Here is a 22,086-nt window from a genome sequence, read left to right on the forward strand (position 1 = left end):
TGTCCTTTCCCCAAGCCATACTGCCCTGATGCTTAAAGGATCTATGTCTGTCATAATAGTTTCTTTGTATGGCTAACAATTACAGCAATAGTGGAGTAGAACATTCTTCTTCATTTTGCAATGTGTAGAAGAATGCTGAGCATTCACATATATTATAATATGTGAAATTGACCTTTTAAAAAAAATAAATAGAAAGATTGAGTATATCCATGCAGGTACAAACATGAAAAGGCTATTCTACCAATAGGGTAAAGATGAGGAACGCCTGATAATAATAGTAATCTTGTGTGCTATATATTTGTTTTATATTAACATATCAGCATTTTAGTGTGTTTCCTGTACCTTCCAACATTCACTGATGAAAACAAGAGCTGAGTTCAGATGTAGAGGATAGCCACAATTAATCATGGCCGGGGTTACAATTCCTAACTCCCATTCACGCTGCAGACTTTCAACAAACTGTGGCCAGCCTAACTGGAGTTGAAGGAGAGGGGAGCTCCTGCCACTCGGCCTCACAGGCCGAACCTGCCCAGCTCAGCGGCCAGACTATAGGCAAAGCGTCACCGTGTCAGTGACTTGGCCGGGATTGGACATGATCAGCAAGGGTCAATTAATTGATGCTCGGCTATCACCAGCTTCACCACCTGGTCTCCTTGTGCAACTTAACCCCTTCCTCCCAGCTATGCTGTCTCAATAAGTGAGCATCCCCAAAGTGGCTCATGGGGCTATTAGTCTGTGGTGGAGGGGCAGAAATCCTCATGGGGGGTTGGGGGTTTCTGCTCACAGGTGGGGGGCACAGTTGCTTTTCAACATCACGAGCATGGCATGGCACCCCCGGCTTGCCTACCTCTATTGGTGCCGGTCACCCCTTCAGGGTGGTTCTGATAGTGGTGAACTTGTGCCATTCTCAGCCATGCACCCTACTGCCAAGTGCCACCTGGAAGGGGTTTCCCATGTTCCTTCCCTCATTGCCCCCTGCTCCCCAAGGGATCCCTTTCTGGCCAGGACACCCCACCCCCACCTCCTGCCAAGCTCCCATTGCCCCTTGCCACGCATGTTGGTGGGACCAAATGGGGCGGGCATCATTGAAAGATTCCTCTGTTGCAGATTGGGAGCTATCAGGAGTGGTCTGTGGACAGGCCAAAGACAGTCTAGGACAGCCTTTATCTGGAGATCAGTGGTCCATTGCTGTGACAGCACATGGCTCCTTCCACTTAACTCCCTCCCTAACCACCCCTAACTCCCTCCCTCCCTCATGCAAGCATCCCCTGCAGCTATGGAGCTAATGAGTAACTTTTCAGACAATAGCAAGGCTTCTTCATGGGGAAGACAATGGTTCTTAACAAACACCCCCTCTGTATTTAGAGAAATCATCCCTATAGCTTCATTCACAAGCAGCAAGTAGGAAATCTACTCCACTGTGGCATTGGCTTGTGAGGTGAGGACAGTTGTAGGGAAGTACATGAACTGGTCAGGAGGCCATTGTAGAGGCCTCTGAACCAGTTCAAATGTGGCGCCGTTCGAAGGTTCGACGCTGGGGGGGGGTGTTCTTTAAGGGTGGGGGAGGGTGCTCTTCCCCCCCGCTGCCGTCCTCCCTCCCCCCCCCCGCCGCTGGCACCGGGGGAAGAGCGGCGGGAGTGGGGTAAGTGCATCTTCCCTTGCCCTTAAAGAACCAGTCTCCTGGTATCGAACCACAACTTTGCGGTTCCGTGCGCACTACCAGACAGGTGCACTGTGATTTGAATGTGCATACCTGTGGTGGAAGTCCACAGAAGTCCACATGTGCTTCACATCCTAGCTGTTGCTAGGTGGCACCTTTCAGGGCATAGAACCAGTTAGGAAATAACGTGGGGTCAGCACAGCAGGGGCGATGTGCTTCGTCTCCTGGTCTTGCTCTTAAGAAGGGGGCCCTTGGAGTGGGTGCATTGTCACCCCCTGCCCACAATCTCCTGTCTGCCCTTTGCCTGCTGATGGTGCACACCTGCCCATCAGGCCACTCCTTTTCTGTGGCAGGCCATCCTTGCTGGCTGTGGGTGAGGACACTGCATGGGTTGCTTCTTAAGGGCTTCTGGTGTCTTCGGCACAAAACTAATTAGGAAACTTCTGTGTGGTCCTGCGGACTGTTGCTGGGGTGCATTGCTGGAACTATGTTCTTCAGTGTGTGCTGGCCACCGCACCCCACCCCTCTTGTGTTTCTGAACGTAATGCCATCTGCTTGGGTCAGGCAGCAAGAGCTGTGCATCCATGTTTGGCATGCCCTGGGGAAACATCCCCCCCCCCCGCCCAAGCAGCGGCTTTCAGCAGGTAGTGGAGTGAGGGCTGTATCCTTTTAAAGTTACCAGCACGCATCACTCTTGCCAGGCAGAATGGGCAAGATAGGGGAGGAGGTTGTGGGCAGGTTGTCATGTCTCTGGGTGGTTCCAGAACACTGCCTATATGATCTGGGTTGGAATAGGCATGAAACTGGGTGTAATGCTTTGGCGGCAAAATTGCAGTTGTCAGTGACAAAGAAAAAACCAAAGGTCCCAACTGGAGTTTAGTGGGGCAAAACAGAGGTAGCTTTTGGCCCATAACTGCAGTTTCACGTGTTCGGGTGTACTGCAGCTACAACCTCGGCCAGCTATAACTGTGGTTATCCTGTACATCTGAACTCAGCCATGGATACATCTGTGCATAAGTGGGTGGTAGGGATGTGCTCGGGTTTCCCCGCGCTGGTACTCTGTTTGTTAAAAGTCCATCAGGGTGGAAGCGTACCTCCCTGCCACCCCATTGCCCCTTTACCAGAAGTATCTGACACACCTGCGCACTCTGGGCACGAGCACGCACACGTTGTGGGCGGGCACACACACAGTAGGTGTGTGAGTGTGATGTACACGCACCCATGCCTGGCATGTGCAGGTGCATCAGATACTTCTGGTTACTTCTGGTAAAGGGGACAATGGGGCGGCAGGGAGGTTCGCAACTGCCCCGATGGACTTTTTAAAAACAGAGTGCCAGCAGAGGGAAAGTGGAGGGAGGGATACGTGTATCCTTCCCCGCCCTTAAAGATGCACCCCCGCCTTCAAACCATCCCCGCCCAGTTCCATGCACATCCCTAGTGGGTGGGGCTAGCTGTAGAGTCCGCTAGCTAAGTGACACAGTTCTGGTAGAGAAAGGTGGGACCAACACAATCCACACTCAATTGTACCACAAAGAGAGAACAAGAACTAAAAGTGCATATATGTAGATGATTATTGATGACAGCAGCTGTAAAGCAAGTTGCGCACTACATAGCAAATAAGATATCAATAATAACATATCAACAGCCACCTAATGGCACAGTGGGGAAGTAATTTGCCTAGGGAGCAAGAGGTTGTGGCTTGGATCCCTGCTGGTGTGTTTCCCTGATTATGGGAAACACCTATATTGGGCAGCAGCAATATAGGAAGATGCTGAAAGGCATAATCTCATACTGCATGGGAGATGGCAATGGTAAACTCCTCCTGTATTCTACCAAAGAAAACCACATAGCTCTGTAGTCACCAGGAGTCGACACCAACCTAACGGCACAACAACAACAGCTGTTCTTTTATAATGTAGAGGTCATTGGCCTGGTTTTAGAGTTGAGGAACACTGGCATAGCACTAAGCCCAAAATCAGTTAATGAATCCATGGCACAGAATTATTGAGACTTGAATAGTAAAAATAATGCATGTTTCTAAATTTAAGCAAAGTGCTTTTCTCTCACTTCTGAGAAGTTTATGTATTGTGTTTTTTTGGCAAACTTGTATACTGCCCACTATTGAAGTCTCTAGGCAGTTTACAGCATAAAACAAACCAAGAATTTAGTAGTTAAAGCATACACAGGATCAAATTAAAAAAACACCATAAAAACACACCAACTAACTAAAAAGTTTGATTGAAGAGATGTGTCTTCAGTTGTTTCCTAGAAGCCAACAGGGATGGAGCAGCTCTAATCTCAGCAGGAAGTGCATTCCACAGCCCTGGGGAGTTGGTCTCCTTCCTGCCCATATACTTTCAGAGCAATATATCTCCCACCCACGGCCAATTCCATGAAAACAGGGAGGCTATTCTCACGATTGGGGGAAACTGGGCTAAAGGAGCCCAGCCCAGTTTTCTCCCATTGTGAGAACCACCGGGCTCATGGGCAAGCCCGCTGGTTCTCTGGTGGCTAGCCCACCAAAGAAGCCCTCACTTTAAACAGGGTTAGCGGAGCGAGCACTCCACTAACCCTGTTTTCCTGATCGTGAGTCACCATGGCGTGGCTCTGCGCTGACTTGTGAGGAGACCCCCCTGGAAGGCCAAAATGGGGCTAAGCCTGCTCTCCCAGCAGAATCCTCCCAGGCTCTACACACAGAGGCCAGGGAAAAGTAAGTGTTGTAAAGTGACCAAAGTTGGTGTCATTTGTAGAAAAATGTTTTAAAAGAAATACTTTATGCATGTTTAACCCATGCCTTGGCCATATCAGCCTGGCGGTTTGTAGTATCTAGCAAAAATTCAGTGTTAATTGGCAACAGAGAACTAATATATTAAACTATGGATGGTAAGGATAAATAAGTTAAACTAAATGTTAATAATATATCCTAAAGAGGGCACTTAAGACTCCTCCAGCTGGCAAGTTTTTAAAAATGAAAAAGGAGGGGAGAGTGCTATGCACACTGTAAATAATTTATAGTGATTCTGTTACCATAAAAGTGCTTAACTTTTTTTACATAACAAGTGTGAAGAAAAATCCATATCATCATAAGCAAAGACAATTTTCACGACCTAACTTGCCTTGCTACAATACTTGCATTCATTATCTTTTTTTAAAGCATTTCTCCAAGATGCATGATGATGGAGAATAGGTAAAGGAATCAGCTTCTTGTTTAGCTTGAGCTTACTCCATGCACAGTCCAACAGAAAGTGGTCAGTCTTCTATATTTGACCACTGGTCGGAAGACCATAGCTACTATTCTTCATTTAACTACAGTAGGTCTGCTTATAATAATACTTTCTAGTGACATAATAGCCTTCTATTTCTAAATAGTTGGACTGTGCATCACCAAAATTATCAGAAATGATGCATCACCAAATGAACAGAATCGGATTTTTTTCTTATCCTATCTCTGTCTGGTGCATTAGTTTGATGATGCTTGTAGGGCAGTTTTCATTGAATTGATCTGATAGTGTGGGGCACATCTGATCAATCTGATATATGAAATGAGGTTGACTTAACATGCAGCAATGCAGTGGGTAGACTTGCATAGTAAAAATAAATCATGCCTCTGAGCTTATGCAAAGTGCTTTTATTCGTGCCACTTTTCTTCTTGGCAGCCAACCACTAACAACACTCCAGGGAAAGACAAAGCAGTATGATGTTGTGTCCTCTCCCTGGTGCATCCCTATAGTCAAACGGAGTAATAATTTTTTTTCTCCAGTAATGCAATGAGGAAAGTTGGCCAGAGCATTGCTGGCCAGCTACTGCAGAAGAAAAGCAGCAAGTTTAACTGGTTTTTGAAGAACTGCCCACCTGTCAGGACCCACCAACCTGGAGGAGACCCTCTCATAGGAGTAAGATACTGATAAAAGATCCTGAGAGCCAGTAGACCTGGATCAACCAGAGCTGCTTGTCCCTCTTGCAGTCACCCCGCTCAGAGAAGCCTTGGAGCTCTGGGGACCCTGTGCCAACCAGTGAGGTTCCTGTCCCATCTTCAGAACCTCCGCCATCATCTCCAAGCCTGCAGGACTAGAGGTGACATTGCACAAGGATTGAGCTCCAGCTCCAAAGGTGCAAATTCTGTATGATGAAGTAGTTTCTCCTGTCTGTCCTGACTCTCTTACCAGTTAACTTTATTAGGTGACTCTCTGTATTCTAGTATTTATAGAGCAGAATAAGAAATTCTCTCTACCCATTTTCTCCATGCCATGATTAATTTTATAAACCTGTATCATGTTCCCTCTTAATCGCCTTTCATCCAGAGTCCCTCAAATTGCTCCAGACTTCTGGTATTTCTTTTGTTGCTGTTTTCTCTCTATTCCAACTCTACAACTGTATGGAACTAGAACTGTAGAGCGTATTTCATGTGCAGCCTTTCCATTAACCTATATACAGACATTACAATGCTGTCTTCCTGTAACACAAACCATTGGCCCAAGTGAAGGTAAAAAGGAGTAATGGATTAATGCTGCTTCTTAGTATCATTGTCAAATCTGTCTGTCAGGATGGTATCTTATGTTTTTGGTTCTTTGCAACATAATACTACTTTCCTTCATAGAACTATTTATTCCCCTAGTTTACTAAAATCATGATACAGTATTATCTTTGTCCTTCATGGGTCAGGCTCATTGCTCAAAGTCTAGCCTTTACTTTACTTGCAACTTTCTTGGATGAGGCACTTTCCAACTACCCTTAGTTTAAAGTTTAAACTGAGCTTTTAGAATATAAGAACAGCCCTGCTGGATCAGGCCCAAGGCCCATCTAGTCCAGCATCCTGTTTCACACAGTGGCCCAGCAGATGCCTCTGGAAGCCACAGGCAGGAGTTGAGGGCATGCCCTCTCTCCTGCTGTTGCTCCCCTGCAACTGGTACTCAGAGGCATCCTGCCTTTGAGGCTTTGTTTCTGTGGTGGCTTCACATGCTACATTTTTAGCAGGTGAGTGTTAAAGCCCCATAGTGTGTAGTGCAACATGTATTTTGCATTGCAATTTTACCTTGAACACACACTGTAGGGAGCCATGCAAGAATCTTTATAAAGAAAGAATGTAGTAATTTCTGTTGTAGTCTATCAATACTACTGCACAGTCTGCTTAACAAAATGATACAACTTTATTTTTCATTTGCTACTGTCATTTTGTCTGGGTAATTCACATCTCATTTAGTTCATTAATGGAGAAATAATTCCTCTTTCCTACTGTTATTATTTCTTGTAAGCCATAAGTACTAGCAAACAAAAGGTTTTCCAGGTTTTCAGTATCAACCTGCATGACTCTTTTTAAAAGGTTCAGAATTATGAATCCAACTATAATGCTTTAAATTGGCATTTTCTGCTTTAAAACCCACTGATTTTTTAACTGCTCAATAAAATTTTGTTTTCCGAGTGCAACAGCCCAATGCATGCTTTAACGGCCATTACTAATGAGCACAGATTAAAAAGCTAGATATATAAATGATCTAAACCCCAACCTCTTGAATTTGGCTTGTATTTTTATTTGGCACACATCTCAAAATAAATACATTTCATAGAAGGGCTTTGCAGCTGTTTGGTTATAGTGGAGTTAGCACCATGCCTATATTTTCTATAAGGGTTGTTCAGTTCTTTAGATAATTTTCCATAGTACAATATGTTTGTAGCATACTCCATATTATACCCCTGTGTTCAGCATAACTGCTCTGGTTGATAGTCAGTGTTGCCACTGAACTTTATCCAAGCACAGCTTGGAGGCTGAATCCGGCAAGTTTGTAATGTTTTAAATGTCTGCCTCACATTGGAGGAAAATGAAAGGTTCTTTTTCAGTTCAGATTTTAATGCAAGCAGGGGAGGAATTACTTGTGTTTACCCAACCCATCTATTCATTCAGGCATCCTCCTACCCCCTTGCCTCCAAGCCCCCTGTGGCCTGTCCTTCATTTTCTCTGGCAGCAAAAAGAGAATGGAGGCTGTCTCTCCCTTCTCTGGTGCCTGTGTACCAGCTGCAAGGAATGCTAGGAATGGTAGTTTTTCCAGTGCTACTGATGTGTCCCTGAGACTTGTGAAACCCACAAGGAAAGGCAAGTTAAAAGAAGGGGCTTGCAGGGAGACAGGCCATCAGGTGATGGGGGAGGCAGAAAAAGAAATCTGTAGAAGCCTTCTCTCTTGTCTAGCAATCAAACATTTTCCCTTGGTTGTGATCTTCAGCAGGAGGCAATTTGGTCAGCTAAGCTCTGAAACATTTGCTATCAATCAGCAGAACTTTGTTTGGTTTTGCTGGTAATAAAATCCCATGAGCTCTGTAGCTGTTGTTTTAGCCTTTGAATTAATTTACACTACAGTGCTTTGATGTGGTTTTTCTTGTTCTGTGTTGATTTCTCTCATATACCAGTTCTTTCCTGGGTAGACTTTTAAATATATACAAACAATGTCCACCAGTGTAGGGAAAGTTTGCTGTTCATTAGTTCTTCTGTCTTATGGGCAATTCACATTTCACACATGATTCTTATCTGCATGACTAATTACAATGATTCACATGACAATTGTCAAAATTAGCAGTGGCTGACATCCAGACTAACATTGCACTGGTAGGAACTAGAGATGGGCACGGAACAGATTTTGCATTTTCATTTCAAGCTCTAAACGAAACGCAAAATGCTCAAAATATTTCACTGAAAGAGTGGCCAAGCTTGCTAACAAGCTCGTTGAGCTTGCTAAACGGCCAAGTTGAGCGGCAGAAGTGGACTTAGAATGTCATCCTGCCTTGGCGGGGGTAGTCTACCCGCCATGTGGGGCAGGTAGACCAGGTCTCTGCCCTGGACTTTGTGTGCTGGCCTGCCTTGGAGGACTGGCCTACTGGTAGAACAGCCATCTGAGGCAGGCCAATGCACTAAGTACAGAGTGGAGCCCTGGTCAACCTGCTATCCCCAATAGATAGACCAGCTCTCCCCAGAAAAACAGTCCTTCAAAATGGTGCTTGGAGCACTCAAAATGTTCTGACTTGAAATGGGATCATTTTGTTTCAGGCTTGAAAGGCTATTGAAGGGCGTATGACGCTCAGGACACTTGGAACATTTTGCACACCCCCAGTGGCGCACCTAGGTGCACCTATGAGCCCCTGGTGGTGCAGTGATAAAACTGCTGCCCTGTAACCAGAAGGTTGCAAGTTTGATCCTGACCAGGGGCTCAAGGTTGACTCAGCCTTCCATCCTTCCGAGGTCGGTAAAATGAGTACCCAGAATGTTGGGGGGCAATATGCTAAATCATTGTAAACCGCTTAGAGAGCTCTGGCTATAGAGCGGTATATAAATGTAAGTGCTATTGCTATTGCTATTGCTAGGTAATTATGGTGCCTGGACTGCCCGCTGCCGTGAGGCCCCCCCACCATGAGGCCCCCTTGCATTTTGGGGGGCCTCCTGCTGCCACCCCACATAGCCCCCGTGCTGTGAGACCCCCCTGCATGGGCGGTGGGTCTCCTGCTCCTCCATGTTGCCAACATTTACCTTACTTTTCGCCGCCAATGCGTGTGGGTTGGGGGTGGGGGTGAGCCAAGCAGGCCTCCCCCTGCCCTGTGGGGGTGGGCGGAGCAGCCACTGAGCCTGCCTCCACTGCACGGGGCAGGGGAGGCCTGCTTGGCTCACCCCCACCCCTGGCCATGCAGATTGGCAGCTAAGATTAAGTTAAATTTTGGCAGTTCGGCACAGTGGGGTGGTGGCCAGAGGCCCCCCCAGACCCTTGGAAGCACCCCTGGACCTTGGAGACTACAGACCAGGGCCCCAAGGTCCAGGGGGAAGAACGCCTCTGCACATCCCTAGTAGAGATGTGATAGCACTAATGAAAAGATATTGTACTGTCTAGTTCTGCTAAGTTGGGCGCTTGCATTCCAATTAATGTTGCTGCACCAGTGCAACAAGTGCACTTATGTAACCTGCGGCATGTGTCCTGCTGTGAAACCTCTTTCTCAGTTCATATATGTTGCAGGGAATTATGTAAAGCTGTCAGTTAGCCTTGTCATGTTAACAAAATGCTTGTGTAAGCAGACCAAGACTGCAGGAGCATACATAAGGAGCCAGCATGGTGTAGTGGTTAAAAGTGCTGTACTAGACCTCAGTTCAAATCCCCATTCAGCCATGATACTTGCTGGGTGACTCTGGGCCAGTCACTTCTCTCTTAGTCTAACCTATTTCACAGGGTTGTTGTGAGGAGGAACTTAACTATGTACACCGCTCTGGGCTCCTTGGAGGAAGAGTGGTGTATAAAAAAATAAACAACTTTGAGCATTCCCTCACCTACACAACCTTCTTGCATGTGTGCATCTTTGTTGCACTAGAGTGGCATTAGTCTGGATGTCAGCTGTTGTAAATTTCCACAACTGTTGTGTGATAGCTTGGTTGTGTAAAACAACGATAACAACTTGGATATTGCTGCCTTTATAGTACCAGACAATAGGAGGTAAGCTCATCACTAAAGCATCACAGTAGATGACAATATGAATTGGATTGACACATTGGTGTAGCTCAAATAATGTCTTGAGTTAGTGAAAGCATGTTAAGGAAAAGTTCAAGAATCTTTTGAAGTATAAATTGTATGTTTAGGACGATTATTTGTCTAGTTATTCAACATACTGTATTAGCTGACAGTGATGTATGAGAATTTTGCTTTTCATGACTATTTTCTCTATACAGGCAAATAAATGTGTATGGAAATGAAAAATAATTGAATTCCTGAGTTGAATGTTATCTGTTTCTTCAGTTTCAGTGAATATTTTAAATTGGTTGATAAAATGTATATTAATGAAATAGTTAAAGATTTATTGCAAGCATGTGTTGAGTTGTTTACAGTACAGCAACTAGTAGAAGATAATGTATGGATTTATTTTAAACGTTAAGAACTGAAGCTAAGCCCAACTATCCAACCAGCTTGGGTTTTCAGGGCTTGCAGTTTTAGTTTTCCGTTGTGTTTTTGACAGCCTCTTGACATTTTTGCAATTTTCCATCCAAGTGCTGGAGACATGCATTGCTCACGGGATAAAATGTAATTCTTTTGTTTATTTTTTTTCTATCTTCATAATTTAACAGTACAGTAGTAAGGAAAGATGTTCTACTTGAGGATGACCTGAACAGACATTTTTAAGGATCCAGGGAGCTGTACACAAGGACCATGCTGTAGAAAACTGTCCTAAGTAAGCAAACTCATGCAGCCTTTCTTTATGTGTCTCTCCCAGCCCATATGATTAGAAGCAATTCCAATCTGAAATAGGGGCAGGGATAACTAATAGAAATGTGCACAAATTGTTTTTTTGCAATCCAATTCAACCTTAAATCAAATTAAAAAACTCAAGTTGATTCATTGAACCAGCCGGCCATTGCTGGCCAGTTCAACAAATCAACTCTTTTTTTTAAAAAATTGTGTGATTCTCCCACATGGAACAATGGGGAACTCTAATCACCCCATTGTTCCCCATGGGTAGGTCCGAGGGACACCAAAGTTGGTTAGAGGTAGGGCATGCTGGGCGATACCAACCAACCACCCCACAAAAGGAATAGGCAAATGGGCAATTTTTTGTTTTTTTAGAACCTTGTCCAAAAAACCCATAAGTTCCTATGGGGTTTTGGTTAAAAATTGGCTAAACGTCACCTACTTGCCCATTTTTTTGTGGGTTGGGTGGTAGTTAGCACCAACGATGACCTAACACACAGCCCACTTTGATGTATCATGGAGGAAAGGTCTATCAATGGTTACCAGTCTGAGGGCTACAGGCCACCTCCAGCCTCAGAGGCAGGATGCCTCTGAATACCAGTTGCAGGGGAGTAATAGCAGGAGAGAGGGCATGCCCTCAGCTCCTGTCTGTAGGCTTCCAGTGGCATCTGGTGGGCCACTGTGTGAAACAGGATGCTGGACTAGATGGGCCTTGGGCCTAATCCAGCAGGGTTGTTCTTATTACCTCCCCATGGAGAACAATGGGGTAATTTGGGTTCCTTATTGTTCCCTATGAGCTAATCAAGCAGAGTTCACACATTTTGCAAGCCTGCATTGAAAAACACTGCAGAACAGAAGCACACCCAGTCCCTCCCAAGACAGAACAGCACATTTTGCCAAACACACAGTCCAAAGATGGCAAAAAAAGAATAACTGACCCAAAATCCACTGCCAGCCACAGTGCCTGCATTGCAATAACATTATTGGCACAAATTGCTCTCTCACACATAACTATGATTCCTTACTTCAGCATTGCAACAGCTGCCACAGTAGTACTCTTAGCAGCTGGCAAGCATAGTCATAAGCTCAACTAGAACAATGTGAAATGTGTCTTCAGCCACATTTAGACTGAGTGAGTACACCTTGTAATGCAGATTGCAGAGCAGACCAGAGCAGTGAATGAAGCACAAGTTAATCCAAGGCCAAACAAGGAGCTCATCTCACAGTAATCATCAAGAAAATATTACAGGGAGAGAGAGGAGGGAAGAGAAACCTGAGCTGCCACTGTCCATTTCTTGCCACAACACCATCTCACAAACAGACCAAACCACGACTCAGGGAAGGCAGGCAGACACCCAAGTTCCGCCTTTGTCCATCTGAAATCCTGCAGAACCAGTTAGTTATAGCAGCAAGCAATAGCACAGCAAACATGTTATACTTAGTTAGTCAGTGCTGAGAAAACCAGAAAACCTTCTTTCCTTCCATCCTGCTTGCCACAGAGAGACTGGAGGACAGAGCAGTCATGGCCTGATGGATCAATGGTCTGACAAGGAAATAACAAAGTTTCTAGACTCTTAGCATGATAAGTCTTCTTTCTTCTCCAGTGTAAGAGTACATGCCTGCCTGCCTGTGTCTGGATAACACCATGCCCTCAGATGGGCCCTGACAGACAGCCTGACACATGGGTCAGGGCACCAGTGATCTCATCATTGGCCATGGTGGTGGCGTGCATGCGTGTCTGCATTTATCAGCAGCACTAATGGGCAGACTTTGACAAATCTGGGTTTGGAGTTGGCCAGGGCGGGGTGAGCTGCCAGTGATATTTCAGGTGAGTGTGACCATGAGTCACTCAACATAGGAACAGGGGGAGGTTGGCCTTCAAAAAGACCAGCCACTTGATTATGTCAGCATCCAAGCGAAAGCGATGGGGTGTCACCACACCCCCGGCCATAGGGAATATCCTCTCACTCTAGATGCTGGTTGGCAGGCATGAGAGGATCCTCCTTCTGGTTGCTCCTCAGCCTCCTCTCCTCTGCTTGCTTAGCCTCTGCAACCAGGAGATCCCTCCACCTGGGCAGCTGGTCAAGGGTGACTGCTTTGCCCTTCAACCTTGGGTCACAGAACATGCTCTGCTGATGCACCCAAGGGGTTGGTGAGATGATCCAACACTCCAGTCCTCAGCCGACCTGCCAAGTGGTCAGAGCGGCCTGGAGCTCAGCCATCATCCTATCAAGGAGAAGAGCGGCAGGCAGAGCCTGGTTCAGTGTTGCTGCCACTGCACACAAGCTATTCATGTGCATGAATGGCTCAAGTACCCAGTCCTGGTTGGGTAGGTTACAGACTTCCAAGCCACAGCTTCTTTCCACAGCTTGGATGGCCAGTTCTTGCTGCTGCCGATGCCAGAGCAAGAGAAAGGTGAACTCCCACCGGGTTGGAACATCCGGAGGGATCAGGTGTTCAGGTAGGCCCGGCTCAATCTGCCTCTCCCCAAGCTTATGCCTACCCTTTGTGCTCCAATGGAAGTAATAGCAATAGCAATAGCAGTAGCACTTACATTTATATACTGCTCTATAGCCGGAGCTCTCTAAGTGGTTTACAATGATTTTAGCATATTGCCCCCAACATTCTGGGTACTCATTTTACCGACCTCAGAAGAATGGAAGGCTGAGTCAACCTTGAGCCCCTGGTCAGGATCGAACTTGTAACCTTTTGGTTACAGGGCGGCAGTTTTACCACTGCGCCACCAGGGGCTCTTTCAAGATAGTAAGCAGCTATCTTGCAGCAATTCTCCACAAGAGCAGACATGGTGGCAGCAAGATGGTGCTTAGTCTCTGCATTGGGGATGTCTCGCTTGCCCACAGCCCCAGAAGGGCCAAGCACATCTTGCACGACCAGGTTTAGTGTGTGTGCCACATAAAAGATGGGCACAAACTGAGCCTGCTCAGCTGCCTTGGTTACGTTGTGGGCATTGTCAGTGACCATGAAGCCTTGACAAAGGTTGGGCTGCCTTGACAGCCATTACTTCACCTGGTGATTCATGGCTGCCGACAGCTCACCGGCTTTGTGGTCAGTGTCCAGCACTTCCACGTGCAGCACAGCCCACCTGTGCTTTGCTGCATGGGAGCAGCTGGCCACACCACCAGCAGCAGCTGTTCCCTTTCTCCCTCACTGGGGACAGAAAAGCAGCACACCTCTCACTGGGGCTGTTCTACAGATTTGCAGTGAAGTGCATACTGGTTTCAGGTACTACTGCATGCAGCAGTCCTTGCCGGGCCTTCCTGCATGCCCGGAACAGGGAGGGTACCACCTGCCTGCTAAAGGTAGTCTGTGAGGAGATGTTGTAGTTGGGGGCAAGCAACCGGCATAAGCCAGCATTTTCTGTCACCTGGAATTCCTGGCCGTCAAAAGCAATCATCTCCCCGATGGCCCAGGTGATGAGATGAGGCTCTGGGTGACCACACCACTTGCTCACTGACTGTACCTACTATGTAGGCAACTATGTAGGTGCTTTAGGCCCCTGATCCATCTGGATTGCCCTCTTCTTCACCTTTTCTATAATATCCTTCCTAATATATGGTGACCAGAACAGTATACAGTACTCCAAATGTGACCACTCCATAGATTTGTATAAGGGCATTATACATTCTTATTTTCAGTCCCCTTCCTAATGATTCCTAGCATGGACTTAGCTTTTTCCACAGCTGCCTCACACTGAGATGACACTTTCAATGAGCTGTGCACCACAACTCCAAGATCTTTCTCCTGGTCATTCACTGACAGCTCAGATCCCATCAGTGTATATGTGAAGTTGGGGTTGTTATTGGTGGTTTTTTTTTTTGCCCCAATGCACATTGCTTTTGCCACTTTGTTGCCCACCCATACAGTTTGAAGAGATCCTTTTGTAGCTCCTCACAATCTCTTTTGGATCCTTTTTTGAAAACTAGAGTTACATTAGCTACTTTCCAGTCCTCTGGTACAGAGCCTGATGGTCAGGACTGATTTTGATCTTGAGTAAATAACATGAACAAAATATACATTTTAGTTAACCAATTAAATATTTTGCACTTATTTGTATTATCAGTCCCTCTGAAAACTTTACAGGGACACCCATCCCACTTTGTCTTGTAGCACTCCCCTGCCCACAAATGGGAACATCCATTCCCATTTGGATCTGCATGACAGATGCTGCTGCTGCTGCTTGTGCCTTTCCCAGGGCCCTCCATGTGAGTTATGAGTCTATGGGCCTTTGAGCAACCGCCTGGAGGGCCACTAACTATTTTGGCTGACCCTGGAGTTGGTTCTGTTCAAAGCAGTGATGGCCAGTCAGTAAGGGCTGTGCTCCCACACACCAAAAAGACAGAAAAGGGGAAAAAACCCACTGTGGGTAGTTTAAAAACAACAGCAACCTACAGTGTTCAACCAGTTATTCCCTCCAGTAGCAGAGTGGGGGAGGAAGCTTCAGCAGCCAGAGGAGGAAGCAGGAAATCCCCTGCCTCCTAGAAGATCAGATGCCTTTTTTCTCCCCTGGCTGACTGGACACTGTAAGTTACCTTTTACCAGCCATTGGGCTGTTTTCACTGTGTGGTTTTTGCAACTAGCATCCCCCAGTCCCAGATGGCAGCAGCAACCACTGGTTCAAAGTGTTTTGTGGTCTGTTTTTGAGCCATAGGCAACATGTTGTCCACTTTAAGAACATAAAGGAATCTAAATATCATAGGAATATTTTGAAACATTTTACTCAGCTGAGTTCCCCCCCCCCCGGGAAATCCAAAAGATGGTCATTTATAACTGGTCGTCATTATTAGGGGTGTGCAATTCAGTATTTTCGGTGTTTCGTTTTGGACCTGAACCGAAACACCCCTGTTCTGTTCTGTGCCCGAATTTTGCTCACCCGAATCACCCCCGATTCGGTTCGGATTCGGATTTACCGGAATCCGAATCCGAATCGATTCTGGTAATAAAAACGGGTCCTTTTTTATTAATTGTTGAAGTTCATGTTTTTAAGGTTTAGATTCTATGATAGCAAATTAGAGTGGATTCATGGTGTGTCATTGAAAATCTCATTTGCTATCATAGAATCCACACTCAGAATACTTCAGAAACAACAGAACCCTGTACTCCATGGGTTAGAAACCCATGGGGGTGGTTGGCACCCTATGTGCACTACACCACCACTCGCTCTGGGCCACCCCTGCACCCCGCAAGTGCACTTATGGGGCTGCTGAAAGCTCCATTCTATTATAACTTATGAGGAAAAACCTTAAAGATGCGTAAACTTCAACAATTCACCAAAAATCAGCCCTCTGCCCAAATCCTTTGAAAAAATTCAGGTAGCTTCCTTGCCCCTACCCGGCACTACCACCAACCCCACACCACTCTAGACCACCCCTTTCCCCCCGAAGTGAAGCGATACACCCTCCATTATACTTAATGGGGGAAAACCTTAAAGACACGTAAACTTCAGAAATTCACCAAAAATCAGCCCTCTGCCCAATCACTCTGCAATTGGGGTGGTAGCCTCCCCCCATTAGGCACTATCACCCCACCCCACTCTTTTGGCCCCAGGACCTTTTTAACTAAAGTAAAAGGAAAGCAATTTCTGCATTGAAATCAATGGAGGCAAAAAGGCGGGAAATTCAAAGAGACGTCAAACTGAAAACGGAGGAGGAAGAAGAAAAGGCTGGCACTTTTCTAGGGCACAAAAAGGAGACCGGAAACACCCCCAAAATTCAGACCCGAAACAGGGGTGATTTGTTTCGGGTCCGAAAATTATCAGGTCTCATCATGGGTGATTCGGTTCGGATCCGAATCACCCGAAATTGGTTGTTTCGTGCACAGATCGTTCTGTGCCCGAAATGTTTTGCACATCCCTAGTCATTATAAATATTGTATTTCTGTAAAGAGGGAGAGAGACCTAGTTCATGTGTAACATGAAACTGGAGGTTGGTGAACCCACGGTTTCAATTTGGAAATGTTAATCTGGCCACAGATGTTGGTCAAACTGTGGCCAGCCAAACTCCAGTTGCAGGAGAAGATACCCCCTCCCTGCTGCTCAGCTGCAGAGGCCTATCCCACCAAATTCCACGGGTGTGTGTGTGTCCTTTGCACTCGCCTAACTCCAGCTACACTGGCCATCCTCCGCTTGCTGATGACAGCTTAACCTCTTCCTGACTCTACTCTCAGCTGTGTTCCCTTAATACATTTGTAGCTGAACAGTGGATCTTGGACCTAATACTTGGCAGCAGATGAACACATCCTCATGGTGGGGTGGAGTCTATGGTCACAGGTGGGGGGTGCCATTATATTTACAGCTCCTTGTGCTGCACTGCATGGCATGTGAATAGTGCCAGTCTTGGTTACCCCAGTTAGAGCTAGTAGCCAACTCCTCCCCCCCCCAGCTGCCCAGAGAAATCATTTCCCCCAATTTCTCTTCACTCTCTGAGCTAAGCATATGGGGACCCATGGGCCCACAAACCCACATTGGGAAGAAGCAAGCATCCCATGCGCCTCCCAATCTCCAGTATGGCCTGTGCTGCACAGACACAGTGTGGGGTTGGGGGATCTTGTCTTGGTGTGAGGTGGGGATCCCAGCCCCCCACCAGCCCCATCTGACCCCAGCCCAACCATCTCACTCCCCATCACTCTGAAGGGGGATCTGATGGTGTTCACAGCAACACACAAACCGCTCATTGTCCTCCACGCCACATGCAAGGGAGGTCCCATGTCCTTCCCTTCCCCATCCAACACTCCTAAGCCACCCCACCCCCACCCCTTGAAGGGCATCTGATTGTGTTCCCTGCAACACACAATTCCCCAAATAATTCATTGGGCTCCAGGCTATATGCAAGGGGTATTCCATGTCCTGCCCTGTCCCGCTACTGTGAGTGGGGGAGCTTTATACTTCCACTGGAAAAGAACACAGCAGTTTGAGAAAGAAATATTAACTTTATGTGGCAACAGCACACTGGCTGGCTGCCCTTTCACTAGCAAGGCGGGGGCAGGTGCTTTCAATCTCCGATCCCCCTGCTGGTGGTGGTGTGGACAGTGGTCACATGCATCTGTCAGTGGTTAAATGGGCAGTGAGCACTTCCAGCATCATGCACCTGCCCACTTTGGAAGTGGGCCGGAGGGAGATGCTCCCAGGCATGTATTGTGAAGGCTGTTTTCACAGCCCGCGCTGCCCCTCTGCTGCCAGCATAAGAGGCTGCACTGCCAGGCCTGTCAGAACTTCATCCCCATCTCCACCACTGCCCTCCTCACCCTCTGGATGTGTGGTTGGGTTCACAGGCTCCTCCATCAGGATCTCTCCCCCATCTCATAGATATTGTGGAGGATGCAGCAGGCCACAAGCCCATTGGGCACAAGGTCATTCTCCACATCCAGCAAGGTGTAGAGTGCATGCCAGCGGGCCTTCAGCCTCTCAAACTCCCGCTCCACCCCCATCCTGTTGCTGCTGTGCTGGTGACTGAAGTTCTTCTACGGGGCATTTCTGTGGCCAAACCAGAGGACTCAGTGGCAAACCTTTGGAGAGGCAAACCAGAGGTCCCTTTTGCTGCAAAACTGTGGCTTCATATGTTTGGACATACTGGAGTTAAACAAACCTCTGCTGTGTTTAACTCTGGTTTGGTGTTACATATGAAATGTGTCAGAGATATATTTGTTGACTGAGGCCTCAATACCTCTGTACTGATTTCTGTATGTCTGTGCTAATGTTATAGATTTGTTGCTTATATCAATAGACAGCACTCCTATCCTAGTGTGAAGCAGTGGAAGGTTCCTGTTACCTTACACAGGCCTCTGGAAATGTATCAGTTATTACATAACTTACTGTTTATTTCATACAGGCTATGATTATGCACTATTCTGGATAACTGAACATATCTGCTGCTAGTTATGATTTAATACAGGTAGATTTAAAAAACAACAAACAAATATCATAAGGAAGAAATACCTCTACTTCGTCAGTTAAATGCAGTCAAAAAAGTGTTCATTGTTCAAGTGGTTGAAATTCTCTTGCGTGTCAATATAATGTTTCTCCTTTAAACATCACCCCTTGTTATTTTCCATCACACATCTATTAATGGATTTGGGGCAGTTTTGGGGAGGAGTGCTGTTGCTTAACTTTCTGGCCTTAAGATGGTGATCTATGTAAAATCCTTTGCAGAAGATTATCTATGTTACTACCACCTTAAGAAAAACATTAGGATTGATGATGGATTATAGCAGCACTTGAGATACTATAGGGTTTTTTCTCCTCTACACGTGTTGCATAGTTGTGACACTAGTATACACACTTTAGAATGGCTAGCAATAAAGACCCTCTCTTACAGAATTGAACATTTGATTGTATGTACATAGCTCCAATGAGGGAAAATCTTAATATTTTTTCATTAGAATGAAAGTTGCTGGATCCAAGCATGGACAGTTTGTGCAGCTGTATTGGACCCTGTTTGAAGAGGTGTTCTGGAAGGAGTCTTCCCTTCTCCATTATCAGATTGGCATCAACAAGTGTCTTAGGCACTATCCTAAAGCAGAGGGGTGGATATTTTAGTCTCACCTTTTGAAAAAGACCCTAAATTCAGTAGTGGACCTTATGGACAAAATTATTCCAAAAGGCCCACTGTATTCCTGTCCTGATTTGAGCCCGAGTTGTGTAGATTTATTTTGGCAGTTAGGAGTTGCCATGGTATTATTATCTGCTCCTTGTTTCATTTGCTGTGAGGCATTTAGGGTCTTCCAAATATTGTCAGGACAGAGATAAAGAGCACAGCGATGTCTGAAGAAACGTGATGGAGCATCCATTTTGAAGCTAAGCATATATGGATTTCGTCAGTGCCTGGTGGGAGAGCTAGAAACCCTATTTATATCTCCTTGAATTCTGTGATGTGAGAATGGTGGGACATATGTGTAAATAATATAATATAATTTTTTAAAATGGTGCTAGAGTAGTATAGGTTGCTCATTTGTGATGGCCAACTGATGGCAAACTGCTGTTTTTACCTGGTTGTATTTTTAAAAAATTGATGCTAATGCTGTTGTCGTGGTTTTTAATATTGGAATTTTTCTTATGAGGTTTTTCTCTTTAAAAGATAATGAGGAAATTCTCACGAGTGAGCAAAACTGGCTAAGGAAGCCCAGCCCATTTTTGTTCACTTGTGAGAACTCGAGGGGGAGCCCAGTGGCTCCATGACAGCAAGCCCGCCTAAATACCCTTCCCCTTAAATGAGGTTAATGGAATGAGTGCTCCGTTGACCTCATTTCTGCAATCGTGTGTCAACTGTGGCTGTTCACAGCCGTGACAGGCACACTCAGGGAGAGGGGAGGGGGCACATCAGGAATGCACAGCACACTCACATGGTACATTACTGGGGCTCTGGGGGGTGCACCACATAATGGCGCTCTCCTTCTCCTGACCCCCGGAGCTGCCAGGTGAGCTGCGGCCAGGTGCGGGAGCACTGGAGCCAAGCTGCTGCTCATCTGCATGGGCAATCTGCCCGTCCAAGGAGGGGTGAGTGATCATCTGTGGAGAGAGTGGGTCATGCCCACTCTCACTGCAGAACCCCTTTCGGCTCTGCACACTGATCGTGTGTAGAGCCTTATTGTATGATGTACAAAATATATTTTAAACCAAAAATGATTCAGTCTCATTTAGTCCAGTTCTATACACACAACTGATGAGAAGCTCTAGTAATTGGGAGAGAAGGATAGTAAGGTTTCTCATTCAACAGTGACTGTGTTTGTGCGCGTGTGCATGCCAAACTTTCAAAATGACACCTAAGACTTTGTATAAATCAGTTTGCTTATGAGGACTGAAGTAGTATGACTTCACTATGGATCATAGGACCTTGTCAGGGTATTAGTTTTTTTACTAGATAGAGGTTCAAGTTCCTGCTCTGTCACAAAGCTCACAGGGTGACTTTGGGTCAATCACTATCTCTCAGCTTAATGTACCTTCTGAGATCATTGTGAGGATAAAATGGGATAACCTTGTGTATTCAGTCTTGATCACCTTGAAGAGAGGGTGGGAAATGAATGTGATAAATAATTTACTTAAAGCATTACATCATCACAGAATTCTGGAAATGGGAAGTATGTTTCAGAGATTCTGATTTTAAATAGGTGGTATTGATCTGACTCTGAATTTTTATGTTAATGAAATATAGAGTTGAAGGTCGGAATGAAAGAAAGTACATAAAATAAACTACTACATGATTTCTGTTATATTTTTAGAGTCTACAGCTCAGAGTACAGTACAGAATAACTAAACATCTTGTGGTGTCTTAATATCTTCTGTTACAGCTGTTATGTCAAGAAGCCAAGAAGGACCTGGAGAGATGGGAAAGGCCGTGCTCATCCCCAAGGATGATCAGGAGAAAATGAAGGAACTGTTTAAAATCAACCAGTTTAATCTTATGGCCAGTGACTTGATTGCATTCAACAGAAGTTTACCTGACGTCAGACTAGAGGGGTAAGTTTGCAGTTTGAAGAACTTGTGTTGCATTGATATCCTCAGGAGTTGTAAGCAGTCATCAAATTAATATATTGGAAATGCACACATGGTGCTGTTTTACATATCTGTATCTCTTGTCGCAATTATCTCTTTCTAGTACGACTGCAAATGAATTGAGCTTTATAAATAAAAAATACTTTTCAAAATGGCTTCACATCTAGAAGAAGGTATGGGAAAAGTTGCATTTAATATGTCATTCTCCCTTCCATTGCCAGCCAGTGTTGATGCCTCATAGCCTGTGTGAAAATTTGCAATCTCTTCCTGGCTTGGGCTAGGAACTACTTCACAGGTCCCCAAATTCCTGCACAGAAAGCATTTCAGTGCATAAATTATTACTGTATGAAAGCAGCAGCTACCTTCTTGCATAAGATGGGTCAGGGTATCCCTGGCTTTGATGGATTAGGTGAATGCAGCTGTGGACCAAGTCCAGTTCAGAGCTTTTGGACAGGGCTGCAAGAGCAAGGTCCTGATGTGTGTTGAGAACATGACAGATCCAAGAACGATTTTATATGACTGGGAAGACAGAGCCAGGCACTGGGTACAAAGGTAAGCTGCTCAGGAAAATACATGACATGTGCACATGTAATGGTTAGGTAGGTACAAAGTAGAGGGTATTTTCCAGAATGGTAAAAGTTGGAGAAAGTCTTGCAAAAGTGTTGTGGGAGCTGTTGTAGGTAAGTGGTTGAGAGATGAGACAGGCTGTAGGCTTA

General features: G+C 45.7%; 1 protein-coding gene across 6 annotated transcripts in view; it reads left to right on the top strand.

Moving 5' to 3' along the window:
* GALNT13 (polypeptide N-acetylgalactosaminyltransferase 13) overlaps window positions 1–22,086 on the top strand; it is a 374,841-nt gene that overhangs the window by 99,398 nt on the left and 253,357 nt on the right. For all 6 annotated transcript variants that reach the window (XR_008309490.1, XM_053259345.1, XM_053259309.1 and 3 more), the window contains one exon: window positions 21,166–21,334. Coding sequence is in view for 5 of the 6 variants with exons in the window: in XM_053259345.1 (XP_053115320.1) it covers window positions 21,166–21,334 (169 nt within the window). In the remaining variant the exon portion in view is untranslated. The remainder of the gene's footprint in view (window positions 1–21,165; window positions 21,335–22,086) is intronic.

Source organism: Hemicordylus capensis, chromosome 1 (genome assembly GCF_027244095.1).
Source record: "Hemicordylus capensis ecotype Gifberg chromosome 1, rHemCap1.1.pri, whole genome shotgun sequence".
Taxonomy (NCBI): Eukaryota; Metazoa; Chordata; class Lepidosauria; order Squamata; family Cordylidae; genus Hemicordylus; species Hemicordylus capensis.